Consider the following 13,848-nt stretch of genomic DNA (forward strand, 5'->3'; position numbering starts at 1 on the left):
GTTCAAACTTAGGGTTTGTGATCCTGAACTTCTGATACTTGGGCTGCTAGAATTTTGATTGATGCCTGAACTCATAAGAACAGAAATACTTGAACATGGACTCCTAGAACTTTTATTAGTGCCTGAACTCATAGGACTAGAATTACTTGAACATGGACTCACAACTTGGGAGGAACTCAAACTTTGGATACTAAGACTTGGTTTAGAACTGTTAATAAATGAGCTGCTAGAACTTAAACTTTGGAGACTTGGGCTTGGGCAACTAAAGCTTGGTGTACTATGACTTGAACTGTTCAATCTTAGGGTTTGTGATCCTGAATTGCTGATAGCTGGGCTGCTAGAACTTTTATTAGTGCCTGAACTCATAGGAACAGAAATACTTGAACATGGACTCACAACTTGGGAGAAACTCAAACTTTGGATACTAAGACTTTGTTTAGAACTGCTAATAAATGAGCTGCTAGAACTTAAACTTTGGAGACCTGGGCTTGGGCAACTTAAGCTTTGGGAACTAGGACTTGGACTGTTCAAACTTGGGGTTTGTGATCCTGAACTGCTGATAGCTGGGCTGCTAGAACTTTTATTTGTGCCTGAGCTCATAGAAGCAGAAATACTTGAACATGGACTCACAACTTGGGAGGAACTCAAACTTTGGATACTAAGACTTGGTTTAGAACTGATAATAAATGAGCTGCTAAAACTTAATCTTTGGAGACTTTGGCTTGGGCTACTTAAGCTTGGGGGACTAAGACTTGAACTGTTCAAACTTAGGGTTTGTGATCCTGAACTGCTGATAGCTGGGCTGCTAGAACTTTTAATTCTGTCTGAGCTCATAGAAACAGAAGTACTTGAACATGGACTCACAACTTGGGAGGAACTCAAACTTTGGATACTAAGACTTGGTTTAGAACTGCTAATAAATAAGCTGCTAGAACTTAAACTTTGGAGACTTGGGCTTGGGCAACTGAAGCTTGGGGTACTAAGACTTGAACTGTTCAAACTTGGGGTTTGTGATCCTGAACTGCTGATAGCTTGGCTGCTAGAGCTTTTATTTGTACCTGAGCTCATGGAAACTGAAATACCTGAACATGGACTCACAACTTGGGAGGAACTCAAACTTTGGATACTAGGACTTGGTTTAGAACTGCTAATAAATGAGCTGCTAGAAATTTGATCAGAAACTGAAACTGGCCTTGCAGAAACTGAAATACTTAAACATGGGTTGCTTTGCTCTGAACTAAATGAACTTGAAGCTTTAGGACTTGAACTGCTTGAGCTTGTGAAGCTAAGACTGAAAGTGATCGATCGTGATGTACTAGGTACTGAAGTAGTTAGAACTGAGCTCATAGTGCTCTGATTTGATTGTTGACTCACAGAAATTGAAATGCTAGGACCTAATGTACTCTTAGAGCTGTTGTAATGTAGGATTAAGCTTGTACTCATAGAACTTGAAATACTCTGTTCGAAATTATTCACACTGGAGCTGCAGGAATTCAATCTGAAGCTCGGACTCGCAGAGCCTAAGGAACTTTGGAGACTTGGGCTTGGGCAACTAAAATTTGGGGTACTAAGACTTGAACTGTTCAAACTTAGGGTTTGTGATCCTGAACTGCTGATAGCTGAGCTGCTAGAACTTTTATTTGTGCTTGAGCTCATAGAAACGGAAATACTAGAACATGGACTAATAGAACTCAAACTTTGAATACTAGGACCTGGCAAAGAACTGCCAATAACTGAACTGCTAGAGCTTTGATCAGAAACTGAAATATTTGAACATAGGCTGCTTTGCTCTGATCTAAACATACTTGAACTCCTTGAGCTTGAGATACTAAGACTTAATTTGATTGAGCTTGATATACTAAGCCCTGAACTGCTTAGAACTGAGTTCTTATCACTCTGATTTGATGGTGAACTAGCAGAAATTGAAATACTTGGTCTTAATTTACTCTGTGATCCATTGGAATTTAAGCTTGAGCTTGTACTCTTAGAAATTGAAATGCTTGGTCCAGAAGTATTTAGACTGGAAGTGCTGGAAGTTAGCCTGAAGCTTGGATTCGCAGGGCCTGAGGAACTCAAACTTTGGGGACTAAGGCTTGGGCAACTTAAGCTTGGAGTACTAGCACTTGACCTGCTATGACTTGAAGTACTTAAGCTTGAGATACTAAGACTTGAACTGTTCACACTAAGGGTATGTAATCCTGAACTACTGGTAGTTGAAATGCTAGTCCCTGAGCTTATAGACTCTGAAGTACTTGAATATAGAATCACAGAACTTGAGGAACTCATACTATGAAAGCCAAGACTTGGTATAGAACTACTGATAACTGGGCTGCTACAGGTTTGATCAGAAACTGAAGTACTTGAACATGGACTGCTTTGCTCTGATTTAAATACGCTCGTGATATTAGGACTTGAACTGCTTAAGATACTAGGAATTATACTGATCGATCTTGACATAATAAATCTTGTACTACTTAAAATTGAGCTCATATCACTTTCACTTGATTGTGGACTCACAGAAATTGAAATGCTAGGACCTAAAGTACTCTGAGAATTGCTGGAATGTAGGCTCGAGCTTGTACTCTTAGAAATTGAAGTACTTGGTCCAGAACTATCTAGAGTAGAGCTACTGGAATGCAGCCTAAAGCTTGGATTGACAGAGCCTGAGGAATTTAAACTTTGGAGACCAAGGCTTGGACTACTTAAGATTGGAGTACTAGCACTTAAACTGCCATGACTTGAATTGCTTAAACTTGGGGTACTAAGTCTTGAACTGTTCAAACTTTGGGTATATGATCCTGAACCACTGATAGCTGAGCTGCTTGAACTTTTATTAGTGACTGAGCCTGTAGAAATTAAAATACGTGAACATGAGCTGCTTTGCTCTGATCTAAACATGCTTCTGATATTAGGACTTGAACTGCTTGAGCTTGAGATATCTTGCAGACTATAGCTTGGGCAACTGAAGCTTGGGGTACTAAGACTTGAACTGTTCAAACCTAGGTTATGTGACCCTAAACTACTGATAGCTGAGCTGCTAGAACTTTGATTAGTGCCTTTTTTCATAGAATCCAATATACTTGAAATCACAGAACATGAGGAACTCAAACTTTGGGTTCTAAGACTTGAGCAACTTGAGCTTGTAGTGCTTACACTTGAACTACCACTTACTCCTGGAATACTATTATTTGAACTACTTAACCTTGGTATGCTAAGATTTGAACTGTTCAAACTTTGGGTACTAGATCTTGAACTGCTTGGACCTTGGCTGCCAGAGCTTTGATTTGATCCTGAGCTTATAGAAAATGAAATGTTTGAACATGATTTACTAATACTAGAGCAACTCAAACATGGAATGCTGGGATTTGAACTACTTGAGCTTATGATGCAAAAGCTTAGCACCATAGATCTTGAACTACTTGGATTATGACTGCTAGAACTTGGTATACTTGAGCTCCTGCTGATTGGACTAGAAATGCCCAAAGAACTTGACATATTCAGCCTTGAGATACTTGAACTGGACAAACTTGGGATATGAAAATTCGAACTACTCAAACTACAGTTAAGTCCGATACTAATTAGACATGTGCTGCTGTAACTTGAAAGACTTGAAATGCTTGGATTGATTACACTTAAGCTCAGACTGTTTGATACTGAAATGCTTAAGCTCTGAGTACTAGAACTGGAGCAGCTTGATCTGCTACTGCTTAATACAGTTGTATATAAGCATGTAGAACTTGAGATACTGAAACCTGAGGAAATAACTACAGTTAACATTGCAACATGTGCACTAAATCTAAAGTTAATGCTTTTTTCGGTCATTTCTTATTATTCAGGAGCAATTTATCACATAATGAACAGGCATTAGCTGCCCTCCAATCCAGTAAGATCATATATTACTTGTGATAACTATAGAAATGGCACATAAAACTAAAATTAAGATATCAAGATTAGGATCTTACAACACAGTGAATACTACACAGGTTCATAGAACAGAGCATTCCAGTTCATTAATGTTTGTGGGAATTCATTTTAGTTTCAGGTTTTGTAAATCTGCTGAACTATAGCATGTTTCACAAAACACAGGCATTGGGATTCCTCACAAAAATTATGTATTTGACTTCAGAGGTATGTAAATATAACAGAAAATTCTTCAGTATCAGATTTAAAGCAATTTATATAGGATTACTTATGATATCAGTAGCTGAGGGCAAGCTTCTGGAGATAACTAATTCCTACAATATTTTAGAAAACATTTAATAATATAGCAATATATGGTGTGAATCTATTTACATGAACTTCCGACTTCATATGGGACTGATGGACTACAAATTACAAATAAGCTTGCATTGCAATAGACTTACGTGAACTGGAACTATCAGAGCCTGAGTTGATGAAACTTGAGCTAAACCTACTTGGATTTGAGTAACTCAAATTACTTGAACAGCTCAAACTTGACTTACTGGAGCCTGAGGAAACATAATCATAAATAAGTTTAGGATAAGCTAAACACTTATTTATTGCTCTACGCAAATCCTTTAGCCTGGTTGAATGTCCAATATTTCTGCATAAAACTAGATTGATATCAGTAGCAAAATATAGTGCAATAACTATTGCATTTCTGTATTTCTCTACTATTATGATATTGGCTTATTCTGCTCTCTACTCTGATTATGTGTTCATTAAAAATGTATGAGCTATGAAAAAAAATCAAATGATGGTTTACTGAATTCTGCAAATCTAAAGTATAACATGTCTTTCTGCCTATTAACATGTTTATGTGGGTATGTACATGTTCATATTCATGCATATGTGTGATGTGAAAATTGAATTACGGCACTACTTACTTAAAACAGATGTCAGACTGCTTGAGACTGAAACAGAACTGCTGCCTAAACTGCTACAGCCTGAACTAGATCTTGAGCTAACAGAGCTTGAGTTAATTGAACTGTAAGATCTTGTACTACTGAGACCTGTGGATATGCACCATAAATGACTCTTATGACCATTACGTATGGATACTTCCTCAGTAAATTCAATTATCTGACATTGGGAACCACTCGCAGGTTCAATTATTGAATGTCTAAAACTTGAACATCAATCATTCTGAATGCTTACTCTTACGACTGAATTGAGAAAATGTATATATATATATATATATATTTATATATATATATATATATATATATATATATATATATATATATATATATATATATATATATATATATATATATATATATATATATATATACATATATATGTGTGTGTGTAGGTGTGTGTGTCTATATAATATATATATATATATTCATATATATATATATATCTATATATATTCATATGTATGTATTTAAATATATTTAAATATATATATATTATGAAGGTCTTATTCGTATACGAATATATATACTACTATAAATGGAAGGAATTTAATCTAAAACTTAAACTTCCATGTTATATGAGTTTAGTGACTCCCTCTTGATAATATTTCTTGTTAATCTCAATTACTACGTATCCCAGTTCCAGGTCAGTCCTGAAGCCCACGCTCGGAGGGCGTGGCCAGTCGAGAGGTCCTCCTCTCACTTCACCTCCTCAAGGATTCCAGGTAGACAGTGTTTTAGTGCCTTTAGTGACTTAGCTTAATTCATATACTGTGCATTGTCTGTGTTTTCCTTAGTGTTGTGTTTATATTAGGGTTATTGATATATCTTTAGCTCAGGTATTATTAGCTTTGCGATAGGCTTAGCTTCCCCCTTGCATATATATATATCGTGCCTCCCTTGTAAATAATGTTATATATATATCTTGATTTTATAATATATTGTTAATGTTTTCGCTACCGTGTTTCACGTAATCCCTTTATATATTATGTGTGGGAATTAGATCACTCTCTGCTCGCCACATATTCGGGTGCCAGCGACTGGACCCGTTTTGCCCATCACACAAATTAGTGTTAGTATTTGGGATATATACCTTTTACACAACAGGTTGGAGTAGGGACACATCTTAATACCATCACATATATATATGTGTGTGTGTGTGTGTTTATGTATATGTATACACACACACACATACACACACACACACACACACACACACACACATATATATATATATATATATATATATATATATATATATATATATATATATATATATATATATATATATATATATATATATATATATATATATATGTGTGTGTGTGTGTGTGTGTATATGTGTATATATATGTGTGTATGTATATATATATATATATATATTATATATATATATATATATATATATATTATATATATATATATATATATATATATATATATATATATATATATATATATATATAATATTATATATATATATATATATATATATATATATATATATATATATATATATATATATATATATATATATATATGCATACATCAGTAGAACTTATGTTATATTTACGTAATGCACTTCTTAATTTACGTTTTGATGATGATAAAATAAAATTGCGGACAATGCCAACTAGCCCCCGTTATATCGAAGACAAAAAAAAAATGAAAAAATAAAAAATAAAGATAAAAAAAAAATAAGATGATGGTGAGGAAAATGTCACTTAATCATAAAGACGACGATAATGACATACATTCGAATTTTTAGAAAACTGAAGCATAAGATTTATCGAAGTGGTCTTGGTCCCCTTGAGTGTTTCCTTAATCTTGAGTGGCCTTTCAATGGACATGGATTATATTGTAGGTAATGTAATAAGAAAAAAATATATATAACCGTTTTCCAAAACATACTTGAGCTTGTTGAACTTGGGTTAAAGTCGCTTGGAGATATGCTTGAACTTGGGTTGAAGTTGCTTGGAGAAGTGCTTGAGCTTGGAGAGTTGCTTGAGCTTGGCACGGTGTCTATATGAGAATCCTCTTGTGAGCTTAATGAACTTAATGCTGCGCTTGAATATGCTGAATTTGAACCTATGTAAATTTTGGGGATTAGAAAAAATAAAAAAAACATTCAGACTGTGAACATAAGACACAAATAGACACAAAGTATAAAAGTATCACATTTGTTTCAACCCTTTTCTTTCCTTTTCTTGTTACTTGAAGTTGAAGCACTCATCGAAGATTTTAATTAATTTGTTGTTCCAGAATTACCTGTTGGTGTTGAACTACTTGTAGTTGGTTTGCTTGAAGGCGCTGTAATGCTTGAGGTGCTTGAGGTAGCTTCACTATTCATATAACTGCTTGACGGTTTAGGAGTGATTGGGGTCATTGGAATAGTCAAGATTACAAAGCTGCTTGATAGCAATGGGCTGCTTGACCCTTCAGGACTACTAGCAGCCGAGGAAATGCTAAGACTGGCCAAAACTGAGCTAGCAACAGAGGATGTGGGTTTGAAGCTACTTGAACTGCTCTCATCTACTAAGGAAGGAAGAGAATCTTTCAGGCTGGAGATTCTATGGCTACTTGAAGTTGCAAGACTATTAGATGTTGCTAAACTGCTGGATGTTCCCAGACTAGTTTGAGAAATAGAGTGAGGGCTGGAGCTGGCCTCTGTGCTTGTACTTAATTTGCTGTCTGAAGTTGCCATTGCACTTGTTGAGAGTGTTGAGAGACTCTTTGAAGTTGCTGCACTATCAGATGTTCCTAGGCTGCTTGAGGTTGAAGCCGCTAGACTGCTTAAAGTCGTCAGACTGCTTGGCGTGGAAAGAACACTTGAGGTTTCCAGACTGCTGACTGTTGCTATACTGTTTGAGGCTGCCTGACTGCTTGATGTTTCCAGGCTGCCGGATACAGGTAGACTGCTTGAGGTTACCAGACTGCTGGATGCTGTCAGACTACTTGAGGTTCTTATGTTACTGGGGGATACTAGACTGCTAGAGGATTCCAGTTCGATGGATGCTGTTATACTGCTTGAGGTTTCGAGACTTATAGATGTTGATAGACTGTTGGATGAAGGTAAACTATCTGAGGCTGTCATACTGCTGGTTACTTCTAGACTGTCTGAGGCTGCAAGACTGCTTGATACTGTTAGACTGTCTGAAGGTGCCAGGCTACTGGATGTTGTTGGACTGCTTGAGGTTTTCAGATTACTAGATACTGCTGTCAGGCTACTTGATGTTGCCAGACTGCTAAGTACTGCTGTACTGCTTGAGGTTCCCACACTGTTGGATGTTGTTAGACTATCTGAGACTACCAGACTGCTTGATGCTGTTAGACTGTCTGAGGCTGCCAGACTGCTTGATGCCGCTAGACTGTCTGAGGCTGCCAGACTGCTTGATGCTGCTAGACTGTCTGAGGCTGCCAGACTGCTTGATGCTGCTAGACTGTCTGAGACTGCCAGACTGCTTGATTGTATTAGACTGTCTGAGGCTGCCAGACTGCTTGATGCTGCTAGACTGTCTGAGGCTGCCAGACTGCTTGATGCCGCTAGACTGTCTGAGACTGCCAGACTGCTTGATGCTGCTAGACTGTCTGAGGCTGCCAGACTGCTTGATGCTGCTAGACTGTCTGAGGCTGCCAGACTGCTTGATGCTGCTAGACTGTCTGAGGCTGCCACACTGCTTGATGCTGCTAGACTGTCTGAAGCTGCCAGACTGCTTGATGCTGCTAGACTGTCTGAGGCTGCCAGACTGCTTGATGCTGCTAGACTGTCTGAAGCTGCCATATTGCTTGATGCTGCTAGACTGCCTGAGGCTGCCACACTGCTTGATGCTGCTAGACTGTCTGAGGCTGCCAGACTGCTTGATGCTGCTAGACTGTCTGAGGCTGCCAGACTGCTTGATGCTGCTAGACTGTCTGAGGCTGTCAGACTGCTTGATGCTGCTAGACTGCTTGATGCTGCTAGACTGTCTGAGGCTGTCAGACTGCTTGATGCTGCTAGACTGCTTGATGCTGCTAGACTGTCTGAGGCTGCCAGACTGCTTGATGCTGCTAGACTGTCTGAGGCTGCCAGACTGCTTGATGCTGCTAGACTGCTTGATGCTGCTAGACTGTCTGAGGCTGCCAGACTGCTTGATGCTGCTAGACTGTCTGAGGCTGCCAGACTGCTTGATGCTGCTAGACTGCTTGATGCTGCTAGACTGTCTGAGGCTGCCAGACTGCTTGATGCTGCTAGACTGTCTGAGGCTGCCAGACTGCTTGATGCTGCTAGACTGTCTGAGGCTGCCAGACTGCTTGATGCTGCTAGACTGTCTGAGGCTGCCAGACTGCTTGATGCTGCTAGACTGTCTGAGGCTGCCAGACTGCTTGATGCTTCTAGACTGTCTGAGGCTGCCACTGGACTGTTCTGCAACTTAGACTGACAGATGTGCTAACTCTGAGTGCAGACTGCTTGCTGCAACTGCTGAACTGCTGATGCTAGACTGTCTGAGGCTGTCAGACTGCTTGATGCTGCTAAACTGTCTGAGGCTGTCAGACTGCTTGAAGCTGCCAGACTGCTTGATGCTGCTAGACTGTCTGAGGCTGCAGCACTGCTTGATGCTGTTAGACTGTCTGAGGCTGCCAGACTGCTTGATGATGCTAGACTGTCTGAGGCTGCCACACTGCTTGATGCTGCTAGACTGTCTGAGGCTGTCAGACTGCTTGACGCTGCTAGACTGCTTGATGCTGCTAGGCTGTCTGAGGCTGTCAGACTGCTTGATGCTGCTAGACTGTCTGAGGCTGCCAGACTGCTTGATGCTAGACTGTCTGAGGCTGCCAGACTGCTTGATGCTGCTAGACTGTCTGAAGCTGTCAGACTGCTTGATGCTGCTAGACTGTCTGAGGCTGCCAGACTGCTTGATGCTGCTAGACTGTCTGAGGCTGCCAGACTGCTTGATGCTGCTAGACTGCTTGATGCTGCTAGACTGCTTGATGCTGCTAGACTGTAGGGCCAGAGTGCTTGACGATGCTAGACTGTCTGAGGCTGCAAGACTGCTTGATGCTGCTAGACTGTCTGAGGCTGCCAGACTGCTTGATGCTGCTAGACTGTCTGAGGCTGCCAGACTGCTTGATGCTGCTAGACTGTCTGAGGCTGCCAGACTGCTTGATGCTGCTAGACTGTCTGAGGCTGCCAGACTGCTTGATGCTGCTAGACTGTCTGAGGCTGCCACACTGCTTGATGCTGCTAGACTGCTTGATGCTGCTAGACTGTCTGAGGCTGCCACACTGCTTGATGCTGCTGGACTGTCTGAAGCTGTCAGACTGCTTGATGCTGATAGACTCTTTGAGGCTTCCAGTCTGCTTGATGATGACAGACTGTCTGAGGCTGCCAGACTGCTTGATGCTGCTAGACTGTCTGAGGCTGCCAGACTGCTTGATGCTGCTAGACTGTCTGAGGCTGCCAGACTGCTTGATGCTGCTAGACTGCTTGATGCTGCTAGACTGTCTGAGGCTGCCAGACTGCTTGATGCTGCTAGACTGTCTGAGGCTGCCAGACTGCTTGATGCTGCTAGACTGTCTGAGGCTGCCACACTGCTTGATGCTGCTAGACTGTCTGAGGCTGCCAGACTGCTTGATGCTGCTAGACTGTCTGAGGCTGCCAGACTGCTTGATGCTGCTAGACTGTCTGAGGCTGCCAGACTGCTTGATGCTGCTAGACTGTCTGAGGCTGCCAGACTGCTTGATGCTGCTAGACTGTCTGAGGCTGCCAGACTGCTTGATGCTGCTAGACTATTTGAGGCTGCCAGACTGCTTGATGCTGCTAGACTGTCTGAGGCTGCCAGACTGCTTGATGCTGCTAGACTGTCTGAGGCTGCCAGACTGCTTGATGCTGCTAGACTGTCTGAGGCTGCCAGACTGCTTGATGCTGATAGACTGTCTGAGGCTGCCAGACTGCTTGATGCTGATAGACTGTCTGAGACTGCCAGACTGCTTGATGCTGATAGACTGTCTGAGACTGCCAGACTGCTAGATGCTGCTTGATTGTCTGAAGGTGCTAGACTGCTCGATGCTGCTAGACTGTTTGAAGTTCCTAGAGATGTTGATAAACTGTCTGAGGCTTCCAGACTGCTTGATGCTGCTAGACTGTCTGAAGCTGTGAGACTGCTCGATGCTGTTGCACTGCTTACAATTCCCAGACTGCTGGATGCTGCTAGACTGTCTGAGGCTGCCAGATTGCTGGATGCTGCTAGACTGTCTGAGGCGTCCAGACTGCTTGATGCTGCTAGACTGTCTGAGGCTGCCAGACTGCTTGATGCTCCTAGACTATTTGAGGCTACCAGACTGCTGGATATTGCTAGACTGTCTGAGTCTGCTTCACTGCTGGATGTTGGTAGACCACTGGATCTCACTGGGCTGTTTGAAACTGCCTGACTGTTAGAGGTTGAAAGACTACTAGAGGGCATCAGACTGTTTATTGTTCCTGAATTGACTAAAATAAGAGATGCTAAACTGTCAGCATTTCCACCCAAGTTGCTATTTGCTCCTACTGAGTTGCTCAGTGATACTGAAGAGCTTGAAAAGGAAGTAAGGCTGGTGTGAGATGTTGGAAGATTGCTTGATATTTCCTGAATGTCAGAAGTCGTCAGACTGCTGGATGCCTCCAAACTCTCTGAGCCTACCAGACTGCTTGATGCTAGACTGGCTGTGGCTGCCAGACTGCTTGATGCTGCTAGACTGCTTGAGATTCCAAGACTGCTGGATTCTGCTAGACTGTTTGAGGCTACCAGATTGCTGGATGCTGCTAGACTGCTTGAAGTTCCAAGACTGCTGGATTCTGCTAGACTGTCTGAGGCTGCTAGACTGCTGGATGTTATTAGACTATTTGCCAGACTGCTGGGTGTTGCTAAACTGCTGGATGCTGCTCGACTTTCTGAGGTTGTCAGACTGCTGGATGTTGCTAGACTGCCTGAGGCTGTCTGACTGCTTGATGCTGCTAGACTTTTTGAGGTTGCCAGACTGCTTGATGCTGCTAGACTGTCTGAGGCTGCCAGACTACAAGATTGTGCTAAACTGTCTGAGCCTTCAAGACTGTCTGAGGTTGCCAGGCTGTTGGATGTTGCTAGACTATCTGAGGCTGCCAGGCTATGAGATGTTGTTAGACTGTTTGAGGTTCCCAGACTGCCAGATTCTGCTCGACTGTCTGACTCTTCCAGGCTGCTTGACAATAGACTCCTTGATGTTCTTAGACTGCTTGATGCTGCTAGACTGTCTGAGACTACCAGACTGCTTGATATTTCCAGATTGCTGGATGCTTCAGGACTGCTTGAGGTTCCCAAGCTGCTTGATGTACCTAGACCAGTGGATGCTGCTAGACTGTCTGAGACTACCAAACTGCATGAGGTTCCCAGATTGCTGGATGCTGCTAGACTGCTTGATGTTCCAAGACTGTTGGATTCTGCTAGACTTTCTGTGGCTGATAGACTACTAGATGTTGTTAGACTGCTTGAGGTTCTCAGTCTGCTGGATTCTGCCAGACTGTCTGATGCTGCCAGACTGCCTGATATTTCTAGACTGCTGGAAGCCGCTAGACTCTTTGAGGCTACCCAACTGCTTGATATTTCCAGATTGCTGGATGCAGCAAGACTGCTTATGGTTCCCAGACTTGATGTTACTAGACTGCTGGATGCTGCTAGACTGTCTGAGACTACCAGACTGCTTGATGCTAGACTACTTGATGTTTCCAGATTGCTGGATGCTACTAGACTGCTTAAGGTTCCCAGACTGCTGGATGCTAGACTGTCTGAGGTAGCCAGACTGCTTGATGCTAGACTGTCTGAAGCTACCATATTGCTTGAAATTCCCAGATTACTAGATCCTGCCAGACTGCTGGATGCTGTCAGACTGCTGAATGTTGATAGGTTGTTTGAGATTCCCATATTGCTGGATGTTGTAAGACTGCTCGAAGTTACCAGATTGCTAGATGCTGCTGCACTGTCCGAGGCTGCCAGACTACTGGATACTGCTATGCTGTTAAAGGCAGCCAGACTACTAGATGGTGGTAGACTGCTTGAGGTTCCCAGATTGCTAGATGGTGCCAGACTGCTTGATACTGCTAGACTATTTGAAGTTCTTTGACTGCTGGATGTTGTTAGACTGTTTGAGATTTCAAGACTGCTGGACTGTGCTAGACTGTCTGAGACTACCAGACTGCTAGATGTAGCTAGACTGCTTGAAGTTCCCAGACTGCAGGATGTTGTTAGACTGCTTGAGGTTTCCAGACTGTTGGATGTTGCTTGACTGCTTGATGAGTTGTCAAAATCTCCACTGAAGTTACTACTTGCCTCCACGAAAATGCTTGAACTCCCAAACTTGCTTGTAGAGGCACATGAGGAGAGGCTGTTGACGTTGCTTGCTTGGTCCTCAGAATTACTTGCACTGGCTGAGTAGGGACTTGTGCTCGTGAATGATGTTGGGTAAGAGCCTGAAGAATCGACTGATCCTAGTTAATCTTATTATAAATATTAGTCTTGAAGATAATGCTGAAATCTTGAGAAATAATGAAATTCTCACTTTGAAAATCGTATATGCAATGTGCTTGAAAAGATTAAACACATGAATTAAAAAAAAGGCATGCACACATACACAAATACATTGATTGAGAAACAGTTTCTAGAAATGTTTTTAAGTAGATCTTGGTATTTTTATCTATTGATTGAAGGTTTCTGATGATCGAAAAATGTTCTGCTGATATTACATACTTGAAATGATGCTTCTACTTGGTGACAGTCTTGAACTTCTTGAACTTGTAATGTCAGGTGAACTTGGTGAGGCACAACTTGAACCTGCTAAATTGCTTGGTGGATAACTTGGGATGCTTGAGCTGCTGCGGCTTGGTGATACTGAATTGCTTGAAGGTCTTGAATTACCTGTAGTAAATGATGCCACAATGCTGAGAAAAACATATCGTGAACAATAGGACTGTAAGAGGAAA

General features: G+C 41.6%; 3 protein-coding genes across 6 annotated transcripts in view; all 3 read right to left on the reverse strand.

Annotated features, from left to right (window-relative positions):
- LOC122262871 (uncharacterized) overlaps positions 1-13,848 on the reverse strand; it is a 165,362-nt gene that overhangs the window by 103,173 nt on the left and 48,341 nt on the right. The gene's annotated exons all lie outside the window — the stretch shown is intronic.
- Positions 9-13,848, reverse strand: part of LOC147468207 (uncharacterized) — a 15,867-nt gene continuing 2,027 nt past the window's right edge. Inside the window, exons 6-17 of the mRNA XM_086554591.1 lie at positions 13,616-13,783; positions 11,164-13,338; positions 10,838-11,082; positions 10,126-10,268; positions 9,325-9,733; positions 7,149-9,294; positions 6,674-6,968; positions 4,841-5,083; positions 4,636-4,697; positions 4,365-4,469; positions 192-3,824; positions 9-46 (exon numbers count right to left, since the gene is read on the reverse strand). Of these exons, the coding sequence (XP_086410717.1) occupies positions 9-46; positions 192-3,824; positions 4,365-4,469; positions 4,636-4,697; positions 4,841-5,083; positions 6,674-6,968; positions 7,149-9,294; positions 9,325-9,733; positions 10,126-10,268; positions 10,838-11,082; positions 11,164-13,338; positions 13,616-13,783 (9,662 nt within the window). The remainder of the gene's footprint in view (positions 47-191; positions 3,825-4,364; positions 4,470-4,635; positions 4,698-4,840; positions 5,084-6,673; positions 6,969-7,148; positions 9,295-9,324; positions 9,734-10,125; positions 10,269-10,837; positions 11,083-11,163; positions 13,339-13,615; positions 13,784-13,848) is intronic.
- The window catches only part of LOC147468208 (uncharacterized), a 7,782-nt gene continuing 7,730 nt past the window's right edge, over positions 13,797-13,848 (reverse strand). Inside the window, exon 3 of the mRNA XM_086554592.1 lies at positions 13,797-13,848. This exon is cut by the window's right edge and continues 2,335 nt beyond it. The gene's annotated coding sequence lies outside the window, so the exon portion shown is untranslated.

The sequence above is a fragment of the Penaeus japonicus genome, unplaced genomic scaffold (genome assembly GCF_977035675.1).
Source record: "Penaeus japonicus unplaced genomic scaffold, GWHDUDI00000001_assembly GWHDUDI00000030, whole genome shotgun sequence".
NCBI classification, from domain to species: domain Eukaryota; kingdom Metazoa; phylum Arthropoda; class Malacostraca; order Decapoda; family Penaeidae; genus Penaeus; species Penaeus japonicus.